The sequence below is a fragment of the Triticum aestivum genome, chromosome 2D (genome assembly GCF_018294505.1).
Source record: "Triticum aestivum cultivar Chinese Spring chromosome 2D, IWGSC CS RefSeq v2.1, whole genome shotgun sequence".
In the NCBI taxonomy this organism is placed as follows: domain Eukaryota; kingdom Viridiplantae; phylum Streptophyta; class Magnoliopsida; order Poales; family Poaceae; genus Triticum; species Triticum aestivum.
In genome coordinates, this window is record NC_057799.1 from 205,275,564 (window position 1) to 205,293,390 (window position 17,827).

The window sequence follows — 17,827 nt, forward strand, 5'->3', positions numbered from 1 at the left end:
CAGACGAGAAGGGGGCCCAGGTGCGCGAGGACACGCTGGCGCTTGAGGTCTTGGAGCACAGCCTAGAGCTCGAGCGACTGGAGGTGAGGGAGCACCAAGTAGCCATGGATGAGGAGGCCCTTGCCTCTCGGGAGGCTAGGGTCCAGCAGGAGATTGACCAAAAGGTGGCGGGGATCCGCGGGGCTCTTGTTGATGAATACCACCGGAAGTTGGGGCTCCAGGAGACCCGCTTCCAACAGCGGCAGGTCAAGCTGTAGGGCAAGACCGACGCCCTCAGGGCGAGGCTGGCTGCAGCAGAGCGGCGCAGAAGGCCGCCGAGGAGGCTCGGGCCTCCGCCCAAGCCGGTTGTCCTCACTTCAGCAACAGGTCGCAGGCGTCACGTCCCTTGTGGAGAAGGCTACAAACAAAGCGAGCCGCCGCCGGACGATGCAGCGTGAGCACTCCTTGATGCTCGAGGACCTCAGTGTCAGGGCCAACCGGGCCTTGGACACCATCTGCGAAGAGAGCATCTCCCGCCCGCACGAAGCTGATGATGCCCGCTACCTCCACTTCTTCACCCAAGTCATGGCCTGTTTGGAAGACCAGGCCACGAGGGCATGCCAGCTCGTCGAAGAGAGAAGTCGGGGCCTTCTTGGGCACGCGTTCTCGCGTGTCTTCAACTACCTTCTTAGCCTTGACCCCGACTTCGACTTTAATGCTGTGATAGCCCCCATGCCCAGGGTCACCCAGGGCGACCTGACGATCTGGGTGAATGACCATGTGGACGACCTGATCGTGGAGTTCGCCCTTGAAGACGGTGTGGATGCGCTCGCAACTGAAGAGGGTGTTGCTTCTGACCTGCGCCCTGAGAAGCTGCTGCCGTACGCGCCTAGAGACGCCATTCTCATAGGCTTCCTACCGGAGATCGACACGTCATCAGTTAGTGCCCCTGTCCCGATTGCCGTCTCCTACTCGTAGTACGTACTGTGCATCGATGGACATGGAGCTGCCTCTAGGCTCCAGCTATCTCCCGTCTCCAGCTAGAATCATTCATCATGAGATCCGTGACGCGTCGCAGTAAAACTGGCTTCAGCCTCACTGTTCTTTACCGAGCCGGCAATCGTGTGTGCGCCCACTATGCACCAAATGGGTTTGCAAACCAAACTGTGGCCAGTTAGCTCAACTAAGAAAACTGTTATCAAAATGACATAGGACTCCACAAGCTGCTATAGATGCAGCGCAGAGGAATTCAATGTAGGAGTATAATACTCGTATAGGCATTCAAGACCACTCACCAATGTTGTGGAGGCATGAAGATTCAGTCCGAGCATGTTGGCAGAAGGCGGTGAGTGCCGGAGGTCAAAGCCGGAAGGCCATTGCTTCGGTTATGATGCTTGTCTCATGGGAAATCTGGAAAGAACGAAACGCAAGATTTTTTCGCAACACAGCAGCTTCAACCTCCATCGTCGTCAGTAAAATCAAAGAGCAAACCCATCTTTGGGCATTGGCGGGAGCCAAGCATTTGAGTCTTCTTATATCGCGAGGGTAGTTTTTTCCTTTTTACCGCTTTGTGGCTTATGTCTAAACCTTCTCCTTAATGAGTGAAAATGGCAAGTCTTTTGTCTTGTTTAAAAAAAAGAAATACTCGTATATACGTGTCTGAGTAAACGAGAATGATTAGGCAATGCGCCACACATGGGTCAGCCCTCGTGTTACATATATAGGAATACATGAGAGTTACATACCTTGGAGGCCAAGGGAGATCACAACCATATCATACAAAATCAGGTAGGTTGGGATATTCCTATACATAAGCGATACACGGAGATATACTCTAACATCCCCCCTCAGTTGGTGCATCAGCTGGCAAGAGGCACAAACTAGAACGAAACTCCGAGAAGAGCTGCGAGGATAAGCCTTTCGTCATAATGTCAGCATACTGTCGAGATAATGGCACATGAAGCACACGAACCTGACCAAGGGACACCTTCTCGCGAACAAAGTGAATGTCGATCTCGATGTGTTTGGTACGGCGGTGTTGCACTGGGTTGGAGGCCATGTACACTGTGCTGACATTATCACAAAAAATGATCGTGGTAGTAGTCAAGGGGTGATGAAGCTTGGTAAGAAGCTGACGAATCCAACATCACTCTGCAATAGCGTGAGCCACAACACGATACTCCGCCTCAGCACTCGATCGGGAAACCGTGGTCTGGCGCTTGGAGGACCAAGAGACCAAGGTGTCACCGAGATAGACATAGTAACCTGAGGTAGACCGCCGAGTATCAGGGCAACCCGCCCAGTCAGCGTCGGAGTAGGCCTTGAGAGTCATGGACGATGACCGAGGAATGTGCAGGCGGAGGTCGAGGGTACCCATGATGTAGCGAAGAGTACGCTTGACCAAGAGTAGATGCGGCTCGCGGGGAGCATGCATATAGAGGCAGGCCTGCTCCACAGCATAGGCGATGTCCGGACGGGTGAGAGTGAGATACTGCAATGCACCAGCATAACTCCGATAGGTAGTAGCATCATCAAGCAGAGCACCATCAGTGGCCGAGAGTTTGACCTTGACATCAACTGGAGTGGGTGATGCATGACAGTCGGCCATGCCTGCACGCTGAAGAAGATCCAAGGCGTATTGGCGCTGGGAGAGAACCATGCCATTGGCGTCCCGGGTAACCGAGATGCCGAGGAAAAATGAGAGGTCTCCAAGATCTGTCATGGCAAACTCCGAGTGTAGCCGCTGCGTCAAGTGCTGAAGGAGCGTGGATGTATAAGCGGTGATCACAATATCATCAACGTACAAGAGGATTTACGCGAGCTGGTGTCTGTGGTGGTAGATGAATAGAGAGGCGTCTGATTTTGATGCAACAAAGCCGAGGTGATGAGCGTAGAGAGAGAACCGTTGGTACCATGCATGGGGTGCCCGTTTGAGGCCATAGAGCGACTTGTGAAGACGGCACACATAGTCGGGGCAGCGGGCATCAACGAAACCAGGCGGCTGCTGGCAATAAACCTCCTCGTCAAGGTTGCCGTTGAGGAAGGCATTCTTGACGTCAAGCTGGTGGATCGGCCATGCACGGGAGACCGCAATGGTGAGGACAATGCGGATGGTGGCCGGTTTGACAACCGGGCTGAACGTCTCGTCGAAGTCGATGCTCGGCTGTTGAGAGTAGCCGCGGACCACCCACCGAGACTTGTAGCGAGCAAGCCGTCCATCTGAATGAAACTTATGCTTGAAAATCCACTTCCCTGAAACAACATGAGCACGAGGTGGCCATGGAACAAGTGACCACGTCCGGTTAGTGACAAGCGCCTCGAACTCCTCGTGCATGGCACGACGCCGGTGTGGGTTGTTGAGAGCACCCCGACATGTTTTGGGAAGAGGAGAAATAGAAGAGTCGTGAAGCCATAAGATTCAAACGATCGACGGGCTGAAAGAGACCGATCTTGGCACGAGTAAGCATCGTGTGGGTGTTGCTAGGGGAGGGTGGCCAGTGCACGATGATAGGGGGAAGGGGCGCTCGAACCAGAGGCGGGTGCGGGCGAAGGCCTGGGGGAGGCAGGCGCGCTCGATGGGCCAGCGAGAATGGGAGAGCAGAGCGGCGGGCTAGGCGGTCCAGCGGGGCTGGGCGCGCTCGCGGGCGAGCGGGTAGAGGGGTAGGGGGAGGCGAAGGGTTGGCATGCATAGCGGGTGCATGCATAGTGGGTTGGACCGCAGGAGAGAGGGCGGGTGTGGTGTCGGTGGCTACGAGGTGGAGGACGAAATCCAACGACGCAAGGGGGTTAGACGGGCGATCCGGAGAGGAGGAGAAGGGAAAGATCATCTCGTCGAAGACGACATGGCGAGAGATGATGGCACGACGTGTTTGAGGGTCAAGACACCGATATCCTTTATGGTTGGCGGGATAACCAAGAAATATGCATGCGACGGAATGAGGCGCTAGCTTATGCTGGCAACGGAGGATTAGTTAGGGTAGCATAAACATCCAAAGACTCGGAGCATGCAATAGTCGGGAATGGTATTGTGTAAGCGGATGTAGGGGATGGCGAACACGATGGACTGAGAGGGTCGTGTGTTGATGAGGTGGGTGGCGGTGGCCAAGGCTTCCGCCCAGTAGGGCGGTGGCATCGAGGACTGAAAGAGAAGGGTTCTTGTGACATCGTTGAGGGTGCGGATGGCACGTTCAGCCTTGCCGTTTTGAGCGGAGGTGTACGGGCATGAAAGACGAAGATGAATGCCATGAGAGGCAAAGAAGGTGGTGATCGTGGAGTTGAGAAACTCTGTGCCATTGTCGGCCTGCATTGCTACTAGTTGACGGGAAAATTGTGGGCGGGCGTAGGCGACAAAATTAATAAGGGTGGCGGCGGTGTCGGATTTGTTGCGAAGAGGAAACGTCCAGATATAATGCGAGAAGTCGTCCACAATAACAAGGTAATACTTAAAACCAGAGTTGCTCAAAACAGGAGATGTCCAAAGATCACAATGTATTAACTGAAACGGTTCGACACAATGCGAGGTAGACCTAGTGAACGGCAAGCGCACATGTTTGCCAAGTTGGCAAGCATGACAAATGTGTGATGCCGGTTTATTACAAGGAATAGATGACTGTTTATGAAGATGCGACATAGCGTCGCGACCTGGATGTCCTAGACGGCGATGCCAAAGCTCGGTGGAGTTGGTGGCGATGAGTCCATGGGTGTGATGGTTGATGACCGAGGAGGGCAACACGTAGAGATCTCCATGGCTATTGCAGCGAAGGATCACGACCCTGGTGCGAAGGTCCTTCACAAAGAAGCCAAAGGCGTCAAATTTGATGGAGCATAAGTTATCAATAGTGAAACGACGAACAGAAAGTAGATTTTTAACAATATGAGGGACGAGTAGAACATTGTGAAGAAAAAGTGTGCGAGCGGAAGTAGGAATAGCAACATCACCAGTATGAGAGACGGGTAAGGTGGAGCCATTGCCAACGGTGACAAGGGAGGAGGAAGAAGCAGGAAGGAGATGGCGAAGCATACCGGGGTCGGAGGCCATGTGGGTGGTGGCTCCGGAGTCCATGACCAACTCACCGACGTTGGAGGCTGATGCAGCGTTGTTCAAGGCGGCCATCAGTGCGGCGCAGGCCCACTGAGGTGCCGGGTTGTAGCCGGGGACCGGAGGAGCGTTGGTGCCGAAAGCCTGGCCATGGAGAGGAGCCAAGGAAGTGAACGCCTGGGCGGGTGGCAGCACCGGGGGATGCGGTCCAAGCAGGCCGGCGCCACCGGTTGGGCGCGGCGCGGGAGCGCCCTGAGGCTGCAGCGGCTGGCCCGTGTATGGGTTGAAGCAGATCCACGGGCCGACCGCGGGCTGGCCGCCTGCACCGACGCGGGCACCGCCGGAGTTGCTGCCGCTGGAACCACCACCTTGCCGCTTCTTGCCCCAGTTCCTGCGGTTGCGGTTGCCGCCGGCTCCGGAGTTGCCGCCGCCACGGTTGCCATCTCTGCGGTTGCCGTCGCCGCGGTTGGAATTGGAGCCGCCAAGGCCGGAGCCTTGGGAGGAGTGGCCGCCGTACAGGGCGGTCTAGTTCGCCATGGCGGAGGTGTTGGCGAGCTGAGTCTCGCGGAGAACCAACAGAGAGCGCGTCTGCCCGAAGGTCGGGAGCGGGTTCTGCATGGTCACGATCGTGGTGATGTCGGCGAACCGCGGGTTGAGGCCGCGAAGGCAGTTGAGGACGAGGGTTTGGTCCGTGACCGGAGTGCCGACGTCGGCGAAGGCGTCGGAGAGGGCCTTCAAGTGATGGCAATACGCGGTGACCGAGAGGTTGCCTTGTACGAGGCCGCGGAAGTCGGCCTCGAGGTAGACCGCGCGGGTCATCTGGTTATCTAGAAGAGGTTGGAGATGAGATTCCAGGCCTCATGCGCCGTTTGATCTTCTGCCATGATCATATCAAGAATCTCGTCAGAGATAGAGCCGTACAGCCAGGATCGGACTACGTAGTCCTCACGGGTCCAGTCCGGCATGCAGTCCGCCGCGGCCGTGACGGTGGTGACGTGGGGAAGCAAGTCGTACTTGCCGAGGAGGACACGGATGAGCATCCGCCACTAGGCGAAGTTGGAGGTGTGGAGATCCAGCGTGACGGGTACGTGGGTGCGCACGCTAGCGACTTGCACAACCGGCGAGGTGGAGGCGGGCATGGTGGTGTTGATGAGGGGGCCGACGGTGGTGGAGTTGGAGGCGGGTAGGGAGGGAGAGGTGAGGGAGGAGTTGGTGGAGGCGCCGGTTCCTGCCATGGCAAGGTGACGGCGATCAGGGAGGCCGCCGGCAGCGTGGTAGGGTTTAGGAGGATGATCGATCTATTTGATACCAAGTAAACGAGAATGATTAGGCAATACGCCACACATGGGGCGGCCCTCGTGTTACATATATATGGAAATACATGAGAGTTACATGCCTTGAAGGCCAAGGAAGATCACAACCATATTATATAAAATTAGGTAGGTTGGGATATTCCTATACACTAGTAGAGTGCCCGTGCGTTGCCACGGGCTCTTGAAATAGTTTATAAGAGTTACATGTTAAATTCCACACGTACAAACAATAAAACACAAATACAATTATTTAATAACTGAAGTTCATTTTTGCAATGTAAATTGATAACATGAAGAAAAATTAACGACATGTCCATGTAACAAACCGAGCGATGTTCCAACTAAACATCTATTACAAAACTATTAATATCTAGATGATGCGCTTAAGTAATTCTTTCACAATATCAGGAAAAGTTTCCTTTAGCTTCATTCCCACGATGTTTTAGCAAGTGTAATAAAAACTGCTTCCTCAATTCATACCCATCCTGCACAAACAATACATGTAGTTAGTATGAAAATTTCACGCGGAAGGTCTTTAAACATGTAACTGACAATACTCACCGTGCAAATCGGCTTGACCAATTCTTTACCATTCCACCAGAGCATAAAATGAAAAACAAAATAGCCAGACACATTCCTGCAAAACTTTAGATTAATAATATATAGAATATAGTGATAACAAAAGTAAATGTTTTTGTTATGAATCCATTACCCGTCTATACTGGTTGGAACACCGAATGGAAATAAACGTTGCCATTTAGATATATCATAATTCCAACCAGGCAGCTTTATTTCGAGTGCTTCTTTGAAATCCCTTGCAAAACTTTTTAATTTCAGTGCATGCCTCAATTTTTTTTCCTCTAACGATTGTGATGTTTGAATAGGATCCAGAATATATAGACGACGTGCCTCTTTCTCGATGACGTACAAGATGTATCGGCCGATGGATGCATAGGGAAGATAAATCTACAAGTGGAGCTATTAGAAACAACAATAAACCATGATAACAATGGACAAAATACTTTACTTACCTTGTTGCACGATGAGATGTCATTGTCCATCCCAGGCCAGCTATCAAATAATGTTGCCAACGTCTGGATAGTTTTCTTCTCGCAAAACTTCTGACCTCGTGTTGACTCTAGCATCATGGACTAAGTAAAAAAAAAGAAATATTGCTTCAACATGTTGATGCTAATGACACATAGAATGAAGAGTTACGATAACTTACACAAAATCGTAGATCCATGTAGTGCACAGGAGGGTCTGTGAACAATACTCCCTCGTCACATGCCAGCATACGCACGGCTGTGTTGAAGCAATCATTGTCCATGGGCTGCTCTATGTTAATTATGCACTGAAGTTTCTTAAGACTTAAGCCCATTGGCTCGGGTGTCGAGCTCCGGACCCATACCTTCCTAAAAATTGGACGGTAAGAAGAACAATAATATACATCCGCACATTAAATATTGATACATGATACTTACTCCAAACACCCGGCATCATCGATCGACATGACGTAGTTGCAGAGGCCGGCAAGTAATTCACGTTGGTCCGTGGGTATGATAGTGATTGGTGCAGGACGTTTGTCTTTGACTACGTCAGATGGATTGTCCAGTATCTCGAGATCAGAATTAGCTAAATTTTCTTGATCGTCAGGTTGATGGTATATGGGACCTCCTTTTAGCTTATTCAGCTCTGAATCGAGCAAAATGACAGCTAATTTTTGTCGAAAATGTTTCATATCCTCCTACAAGATATATATAAAAACAATTTATATATTATTTTGAGATAAAATAACGAGATAATGTATAAAAACGAAATACCTGGGTGAATTGGTCTGACAGTGCATGTGATGTCCAGTATTCCATATAATTTAGCATAAACAGTCCACATGATACGCTATAATATTATAAAATAATGCTTTAGAATACCACACAGATGGATCAAATAAACAAACCATTGTAACAAGTGCTTACCCATCGGTTTGTATTGCCTCATGAAACTGCTCTACAACCGTCCATTTTGTAACATTCAGATCGGGCCACTTATGACCTCTGATAAAATCCGGTCTATGCTCTACAAGTTTCAGACACTTCTCGAGTCCTAGTAACTATTTTATATATAAGAAATATTAGGGATCAAGGCAAACAAAAACATATGTTAAGATGAATAAAAATAATAGATAGTTACCGTAGTAGCAAGGTCATTGCGTTTGACCCGAGAACCAAGTGAGTCCAATACTTGAATCTCACGTTTTTTGGCATTGGCGACTGCTAGATACCAATGGTAGCCCGGCATGTTAATCGGAATGAATAACTGGTGTAAATATCATACAAGTCACGGTCGCAATTAGATATAAATATTAATAAATCATTATACATATGAATTAAAAAACAATCCATAATTATATGCATGGATAACGAGACAAAAACTAACCATGTCTTGCTGTAGATAAGTATTAACATGATGCACAATGCGGTGATATTTTGATGGGTCTATGTCTCTTTCCCCGTCTTCTTTTATCTGGCCAGATACAAACGTGCTAACAATGTGTACCTTTTCACCAGCCCTGTCTTGTAGATGGTCATGAGCAAGCATGCAATATATGTAAGCATTTATCACCTGTAATCAACATTTAGATTATATGTACATTTTATTATATTAAATATTGTTTATATTATTAATTATAAAGTTTGTGCAATTGGTCTTACACCATCATGTAAGAACATATCATCTTTCATAAGGCATTCCAAATCGTCGGTTGATAACAAGGCATCTCCAATGTCCACGAACTGGGTATTCTTGGGGGCAGACTTGATTGATTCGATGACTGTAATATCCCTAGGGGTACAAACATAGTCTGTCGAATTCATAAATAAATGAGCCAATTTAGCAATCAAACTGAGCAAAATTAGTTGAATACAAAAAGCAATATCACAAAAATAAGATTGATAGTAATATTAAAAAATACCTTGTGGGATAACATGTAAATTAGCATCCTTTTTTGGTTTGTTATGAGATATAACCTCTTCGACATTTTTATGTTGTGAATTTTCGTCCCCTTTCAGCAACATCGCATCTGAACCCTCAATGGATTCTTTCCGTGCATCTCCAAAGTCCATATCCATGTCTCCTATATTCCGAAAAAACAAAAATATAAAAATAGACCTTTCGTGTTTTCATGTATAATATACATACAGAGGAAGGTTAGCTATATGCACATCTTCTCGTGGTGTTTCAGTGCGGTCTGTCATCGTTACATCAGTGCATATGTCGGAACCAATCACTTTGTATCTACGATGAAATATATATGATGAAATATAAATGATGTTTTCTACTGCATAATATAATCATATATAATATCTGAAAAAATAGTAGTGAAAATAACACACTATTTTCTCTATAAAAAACATAATTGACATTATTAGGAAAATATGTTGATTAAATAATTTAAATAATTGTACTAACACAAAATTAGGGGAAAACAAAAAACTGTAATGTTCATATATAATGAGTAGTCATATGAACATTATTTAAATTATTTATATAGGCCATGGAAATTTGTCCAACAAAAGAAAAAAACATGCAAACAAACATTCTTCAACCAAGTAGATTTATTTATACATCAACCAAGTTTTGTTGTGGTACCCTTAGTATATGAAAGGTAAATATAAAAAATATTTATTTTTATGAACCATATTTAATAAATATATATATATATATACACTTTTATTGTTTCTGTGAGGTATGTATACTTTTAAAATCCTACACATGCGAGTCTAGCATTTCTATCGTTGAGCAAAATTTGCACACAAGGCCCAAATTAGCTACCCAGCACGGCCGAACCTGCACCCAAACTTAGCCCCATAAAAAATAACTATAAAATAAATTACCTTATCCACATTATATTTTTTCTGAGGGATTACATTATAACTGGACAAATGGGCCGGCACTTACCGGCCAGAAACGCGTGGTGGCCTCCATGGCCCAGGCACTATAAAGTTGCCTAACGGGCCGGCGGCCCACCTGGCACGCTGGCGTCTGGGCCCAAACCCTAACCCCACTCACTCACCACACTGGGCCCAAAACATAACCCTGGCCTTATCCCGTCCCCCCGCCGCATCCAAACCCTAACCCCACTCACTCACCATACTCCACTCACTCATTTCCTCTTGCCCTCTCCCCTTCCCCGCCGCCTGCCTCGACGAGCCGGCGCCTGCGCGACTCCACTCGCCGACCGCCGGATCCCATGCCGCGGCAAATCCTGGGGCGGCCTCACCGGCCCTCTCCACCCCCACCAGCAGCTCGGCCCTCTCCCCTCCCCCCGCCGCATGGCCGCGCGCCTCGACGAGCCGGCGCCCGCGCGACTCCGCCCGCCGGATCAATCCCATGCCGCGGCAGATATTGGGGCGGCCTCACCGGTCCTCTCCACCCCACCAACAGCTCGGCCATCTCCACTCCCCCCGCCGCATGGTTGCACGCGTCGACCGTGTGACTCCGCCCACCGACCACCTACCTGTGCGGCCAGGGGATCCGACGAGCTGTGTGCGGCGCGACCAACGGGGACGGACGCAGCGAGCTCAATGAAACGGGCGCGGGTGCTCGGTCCGGTCCCGTTCCCCTCGCATCCGCGGTGGTGTTCGTCTCCTCGATCTGCATCGCCAGTAGCTCAGGTACATCGCCCCCCTTCTTGATCCTGCCCCTCTCCTCCTCTTCTTCTTCCTTTAGATCATGGTTTGATGTGGTTCCTCTTTCCTGATGAGCCGAGGCGCCGTGACCCGGCCTCACAGCCACGGCAAGGAGCGACGACTCCCCAACTCTGCGGCATGGCGTGCTTTGCCAGTTCGTCACCAAGTCCCCAACGCTGTCATCGGTCGGACCTACGACGGTGCTAAGATGAGTCTTCCTCTCTAAAAGCTTCTGTTTAATCTCTAAAGGATCTATTCTTCTAACCAGGAAGCAATTTAAGTAGCAAGTTCGTTTCTCGTTGGTTAGTTGTATCGTTGTCTCCCAACACTGACACTAATTGACAGCCAACCATGACCATCAATTGTATTGGCTATGATCTTTTTATAAGATGGCACTATCTCCACTGGTGTTTTTTTCGGAATTTGATGGTATGCTTGACCAAACATGATCCTAATATAATAACTGTTACCCTTTTACAGAAGAGGAAGATCTAGAAATTTGCATACCTAGAGGAACTCGCCTTCTTGATGCCCCTTGCTTACAGAAGGTACTCCTCGGGAATTTGTCCTCCAAGTCTGGGTATTTTGATCCTTTGATATCTGTGATGGGGGAAGGGAGAGTAAGGAGGGGGATGAGGGATGGCACATGAGGTTAACATATATAGGTAGGCCATGCAGGGGAAGGCTGGGTAGCAGATATCTTTCCTTTTTCCAGATATATTCTTATGTATGGTGCAGATATCTTTCCTTTTTCAGATATGTACTTATGTATCGTGCGGATATCTTTCCTTTTCATGAAACGCACACCTCTTAATAAATTATAAAATATGTCAGAAATCAGAACTTACTAAATAATTAAATTGTTGTATTAATTAAATAAACAACTTATCATTGATTGCATGCCACTAAGTTACTTGTTTGTTCTTCTAAAATTTTCCCATATAAAAACGAAATATCTTATTTGTCTATTATTTTTAAATATTGTTCAATTTGAAGAGGTAAACAAGAACTTTCTATATATTTTATGTGTATTTAATTAGTTCAACATGTACTATAAATCAAGTTAAATTAACAAACAAACAACCTTAAATGTTTTGTTTCTGAAAGATGGCAATTAACAGCCTTCGGATTTTGTTGTTTGCACAATCAAAACACAAATGCACCTAATGCATCATCGATCTTTTGCAAGGTCGACATCGACTGAGTACGAGCGGCCGTAGGTCACAAGGGGGCGTGGAACTGCTGCAGCCCATCTGTGACAGAGCAGACTCCTGCGAATTTGCCCAGCTAGGTACATCCTCTACATGGTAGCAACTTGAAGAAAATTCTTCCTTTTTGCTTCCATTACCTGATATCCTCATCGCTGATGTATCGAGGAGCCGTGACCCGGCCTCACAGGAAGGGCCAGGGCGAAGACGTATCCCCGACGGCCAAGACACGGCCACGGTGGTGATTTTTGATGGTGAGACAGAGCAGACTCGAGCGACTTTGCCCAGCCAGGTACATCCTTGTACACAACTACATGGTAGCAAATTGAACAAAATGTGACTTGATTAGTATAGTAGCAAGAAAAATTATGTGTCCAGCAGGGATGCACATGGTTTCCATTCATAGCGACAAATACTGATTCCCTCTACCGCTTCATTCCTCGTGTCTCTCATTATTCACCTTCTCCTCTTGCAAGAAAGATAGTGTGTGCCTCTCCTTAATCACCCTCTCCTCTTGCACAAAAGACAACACGTCATCATTCTCCCTGCTCCTCCACCCCCTCCATCACAATTCTCAAGGCTCTAGCATTATCGTTGTTTCAACGATAACCTGGGAGAAGTATCTGCGCTTTAAAAAAATAACATAATCAAGTTTTCATGATAATTGTTCCATCCAAACCTAGAATGTACTTTTACTTCTTTCTTGATGATACAAGAGTACTATAGTTATATCTGATCACTTCTACAAACACATCTTTGTTAGAACCAGTAGCTTAGAACACACACGTTGGATTTTTGTTGTATCAGGTTCTTTTAGATTTTACTCCCTCCATTCCGATATACAAGTCTTTTTACAAATTACAATGACGACTATATATGGATGTATATAAACATATTTAAAAATGTAGATTCACTCATTTTGCTCCGTATGTAGTCTACATTGAAATATCTAAAAAGACTTACGCTTAGGAACAGTGGTAATATACATAACATGGGACACATCCGCGATGGCCTCGTGTGACTTCGCCTGTGTGTAAACATTAGACAAATAATAGATTGCAACTGTAATCTCATGCGAGTTTTTTCACAGCATTGAAGCCGTATAAAGATGGTAAGCCATCTGAAAAAATAGGCCAGATCTGGAAAAAATGCAGAAAGGAAACTGAACCATTTATAGGAGAACAGTAAGGAAACCGAACAATATATTCAGGGACGAACACGATGTACTGGTATTTTTGAAATATAAGCTAGCTCCCATGGCACCTTCGACAAATATGATACATGTTATATGCATGTATACGTAACAAATATGGAAGAACTATTTTGTTAATTCTCATCCATAAACTCACAAAATTCCACTTTGACAAAATAGCTGATTGAAAAGGCGTAGAGCCTTTTCTTAAATATATTGATAAAAGCTCTAATAAATAAGGAAGAGGGAGAAAGCAAAAGCACATATTGGAGACCAGTGAAGAAAGTAATGTTTCCCTGACTTGATGTGCCACGCCATTCAACGGCTGGCCCACTTCATGCACAGGTGCAAGTGTTCACCATGTGGTGGTCCTTGCTCCTTCTATAGTTTTATTGCTCTTTCAAGGTAGCTCCGCACAAATTACATGAAATTATGTTGCCAAAAGAACTCTTTTTTGGTACATTGCACATCTATCAGAGCATCTTCTCATAAGTCATCTGAGTTATCTCTTCCAAAAGTTAAAGAGCTATATGAATTAATCCGTCAGCAATATAAAATTATTAACCTAAGATCGAGCAGGGCCACATTTGTCTGGAAAAATAAAAAGTCAATAATTAATGCACAAAAAATAAGGCCCGACAATTTAATAGAATTTATTTACATTCAGGAATAAATTAGAAGGGCCGACCTACCGGAGTATTAGTGCAAAGTTGTACGATCAGAGCCCGAGCATGTTTTTAGTAAATACAGTAATGTAATAGGACCACTGAAATATTTGAGCAATACATGCACATTGGTTAGTCTTGTATCTGACATGCATACCAACAAAAATCCCAGCTTTCCCACACAGTTAGCAAATATGATTCTGTAGTCTCCACCTGAACATTGGAGATAGCAAGCACAATTCTCAGTCTGTCACACAACAATGAGTGAAATCCCTCAATAGAGAAAAAAAGATTTTACTATATTTACAATTGTTTATGTCCGGTACCTCATAACATCTCATTCCTAGTTAATAATTAATATTAATGCATAAAAGACTAAGGCCAGACAGTTTAATAGTATAACTTATTTACATTCATGGCATAAATTAGAGGGGTCGACCTACTGGAGTATTCATGCAAAGTTGTACGATCAGTGCCAGAGCATGTGTTATACTAAGTACAGTAATGTAATAGGCCCAGTGAAATATTTGAGCAATACATGCACATTGGTTAGTGTTGTATCTGACCTGCATACCAACAAAAATCCCAACTTCTCCCCAAAGTTACCAAATATGATTATGTAGTTTCCACCTAAACACTGGAGACAGCAAACACAACCGCCAGCCTGTCACACACCAAAGAGTGAAATCCCACAATAGAAATATAAGATTTTACTATATTTACAATAGTTTATGTCCGGTGCAAGTACCAGGACGAACATTATGCCTTGAAAAGGGAAATGTTACTAAAGCCATTCAATATTGCTATCTGCAATACATAGTGGATAATTGGATATGATACTTGTGAGTTTAAACATCAATATTCATATCAAAATAGAAATCATAAGAAGAAACCAAAACAAACGAAATACACATGATAGTCCAATGTGTACCTTAAAATTCACAAAAGAGGAGAATGAATATCAAAATAGAAATCATAAGAAGAAACCTAAACAAACAAAATACACATGATAGTCCAATGTGTACCTTAAAATTCACAAAAGAGGAGAATGAGTGGCTCCTACTGCCCCATAGCAAATTATAATTGTTAAACTTATGTTACAAAAATACAACAAAAGACGTAGAGCTTTCATTCCATTGAGGCTTTTTTTGGCATATCAATACTGGAAAAATATATATATTAAGTGGCCACTAAATTATCACCTTGAGATGCCAGCAAAAGAAAATGGCACAACAAGATCTCCATGAATCGCCATGATCCACAGTATGACTAAACAGAACCTGCAAGTAATATAATAACCCCAAAAATGTTACGGACCATAATCTTGAATAGCATGCGAATATGAATTAAGCATGTGATGTGATCTAAAAAGCACAATATTCAAGAAAAAGAATAACTAATTGTTCCCCTAAAAATGTTGCTTTCTTAAAATGTAAAAATAGTCACTTTTGCAAAAGCCCAACTACCCACAGGTAAGTTGTACATCAAACTACACTCGTATTAGAATATATTAAAATAACAATATTTCTATCATAGTGCTTTTATCCAATGCATGTCAAAAGAAATATAGTAACTAATGATCATGTTATGATTTTATTTGCAGAAAAACAAACGTGATGATCCGTATCAATAAGAATTGTAGCATTAGCATTAGCAATGGCAATGACATCCTACCACCTTTGTTGAGAAATGTTTTAGGTATTTTGTACAGGACAAAATTAGAAGCACGTACATTTAAAGTTTCAGGCATCATAGACTTGGGGAATGAAACATCAGAAATAATAGTAGGTAAATCTTCAGATATGACCTGCAATTCACAAGCTACAATTGTTGAGCAGAACCAGAAAAAAATAAAGTCCGCCAAGGAACTACCATAGCCAATAGCCAATTATAGCTTCTCAACTTACAAAACACAAACGTGGTAGCACAAGACATAGCATGAGTTTATTGTGAGATATGGAGCTAGGCTGCTCGACCTATCCTAAACAGTTGGAGTACATATAATTTGCCTAACCTGCAAGATTTACCAAGAGCTGCTAACAAGAAAACATAATTGGGCTAAATTGATTCTTTTATCAGAAATACAGACATGGAACCTCATAACATCTCGTTCCTAGGGAAAAGAATTTGGAAAGCGGAAGAAAAGAGTGGCAAATGATTAGTAAGCCTAGCGACATATACTTCCCTTTTGTTATTATTTCCTATCAATAACGGGTCTACAATACATTGAAGAAACTGGCCGCCTCTTCCTATATGGGACAGGAAGAGCGCAAGGACATCCTCAGGAGGTGTAGCCATCGCCGATCTTGCTAGAGGAAGAGGCACGAACCGCAGGAGCGGAGGGAGTGATGTCTGGAGGCGGAGTAGATTCGTATCGTCCCCGCCGCCGTCGAGCGGCACGCGCACCGACCCGGCCGCGCACCCGCCGCTGCCCAGCACCCACACGAACATGGTCTCCGGCGCGAACGACGCTACCGACACGGCCAGTTCCAGCGCGCCCTCCCACGCCGCCGCATGACGCGCCGTCGGGCCCTAGCACGGCCACCACCAACGCTCCCTGGCCCCCACCAGCAGCGCCCCCACGAGCGGATGCATCGATCGGAGGAAGAACAAATGCGAGAGGGGACAGATAGCGATGGCCTTAGTGGTCGCGATGACGATGGAGGTGGGGAGCAGAGGCATCGGGAGAGGAATAGATCGGCGTGCGGAGGACGAATTCGGGGCCTTGGGATGGAAAGTGACGAAAATTTAGGACACCGTGATTTTCCATTAATTGATTGAATGACCGATTACCATCTACACCGTGATTTTCCATTAATTGATTGATTGATTAAATTCCTTGGATAAAACTCCGTGGGGGCAGATGTCCGGGCTAGAATTTTATAATTATTTCCATCAGTAGACATTATTTGATTTGTCTATAGAAAATTGCAACCAAATGTGAGGACATTGACAAATATGAACCTTTCACAAACATTGTTTTGGAATCATCTTTATTTATTTTCAAAAAAATCTAATAGTATAATCCCAATTAGATATTTCATACTATAAGATGTAATGAATAAACGTTGTGAAGAGCCATTGTGATTTACATGATATATAATATGATATCCTTTTTTCGAGATTTAAAATATACTAATTCCTTCTTCACATGTTTTCATTTTACAGGAACTCATACCAAAAAGCATAGGTATAAAATATAAACGTAGAAACACATTTTTATATAAAAAGTTCCTATTGTATGACAACTATTGCAGATTCCATGGCTATCTCGAAATGTAGAATCCAAAAAAGTCATGTCTTCATATTGTTGTTTCCTCTCTTTTCCCTTGGTTCCTCAAGTCTAGTGTGCATGCCTCCTCTCATTTTGTGTCACTTCTATCTCAATTGTTCTATTTTGCAACCATTTTTTTCCATGTTCTGTCCAAAGATACATCTCTTGATATGCTTAATTAATGTAACATCACCATAAACCTCTTCCGTAATGCGGTCCATAACTTTATGTCCAAATAATTTCCATGTAAGAGATGACACTGAATACATATGTATTGTCAGTGAACTTATATTGTAGTCCATCTCTGACGCCACAATAAATGAAATATAATGGAGTAATTAAGGAGGCACTGACTAACATGCAATCTGTTAGTGTGTGTTGAGCATTAACTTAGAACTCCATGAGATGACTCATATATAAACTTTGTTCTTTACCAAGTATCAAACATCCCACATCCTGACCTGTGTCAC

The 17,827-nt window shown here is 45.2% G+C and overlaps 1 protein-coding gene and 1 long non-coding RNA gene across 2 annotated transcripts; both read right to left on the minus strand.

The window, feature by feature from the left end:
* Window positions 1-8,063: 8,063 nt before the first annotated feature.
* LOC123049189 (uncharacterized) lies at window positions 8,064-8,642 on the minus strand. Its single transcript, XR_006423464.1, has 3 exons — window positions 8,521-8,642; window positions 8,307-8,440; window positions 8,064-8,229 (listed from the first exon to the last, which is right to left on the minus strand). It is a non-coding gene; the product is annotated as an uncharacterized lncRNA (long non-coding RNA).
* Window positions 8,643-8,703: 61 nt separating this feature from the next.
* Window positions 8,704-10,721, minus strand: LOC123055754 (uncharacterized). The gene is made up of 4 exons (XM_044479630.1): window positions 10,493-10,721; window positions 9,302-9,463; window positions 9,042-9,190; window positions 8,704-8,952 (listed from the first exon to the last, which is right to left on the minus strand). Exons 1-4 carry the CDS (start codon window positions 10,719-10,721, stop codon window positions 8,704-8,706), a joined length of 789 nt encoding a protein of 262 aa, XP_044335565.1.
* Window positions 10,722-17,827: the final 7,106 nt, after the last annotated feature.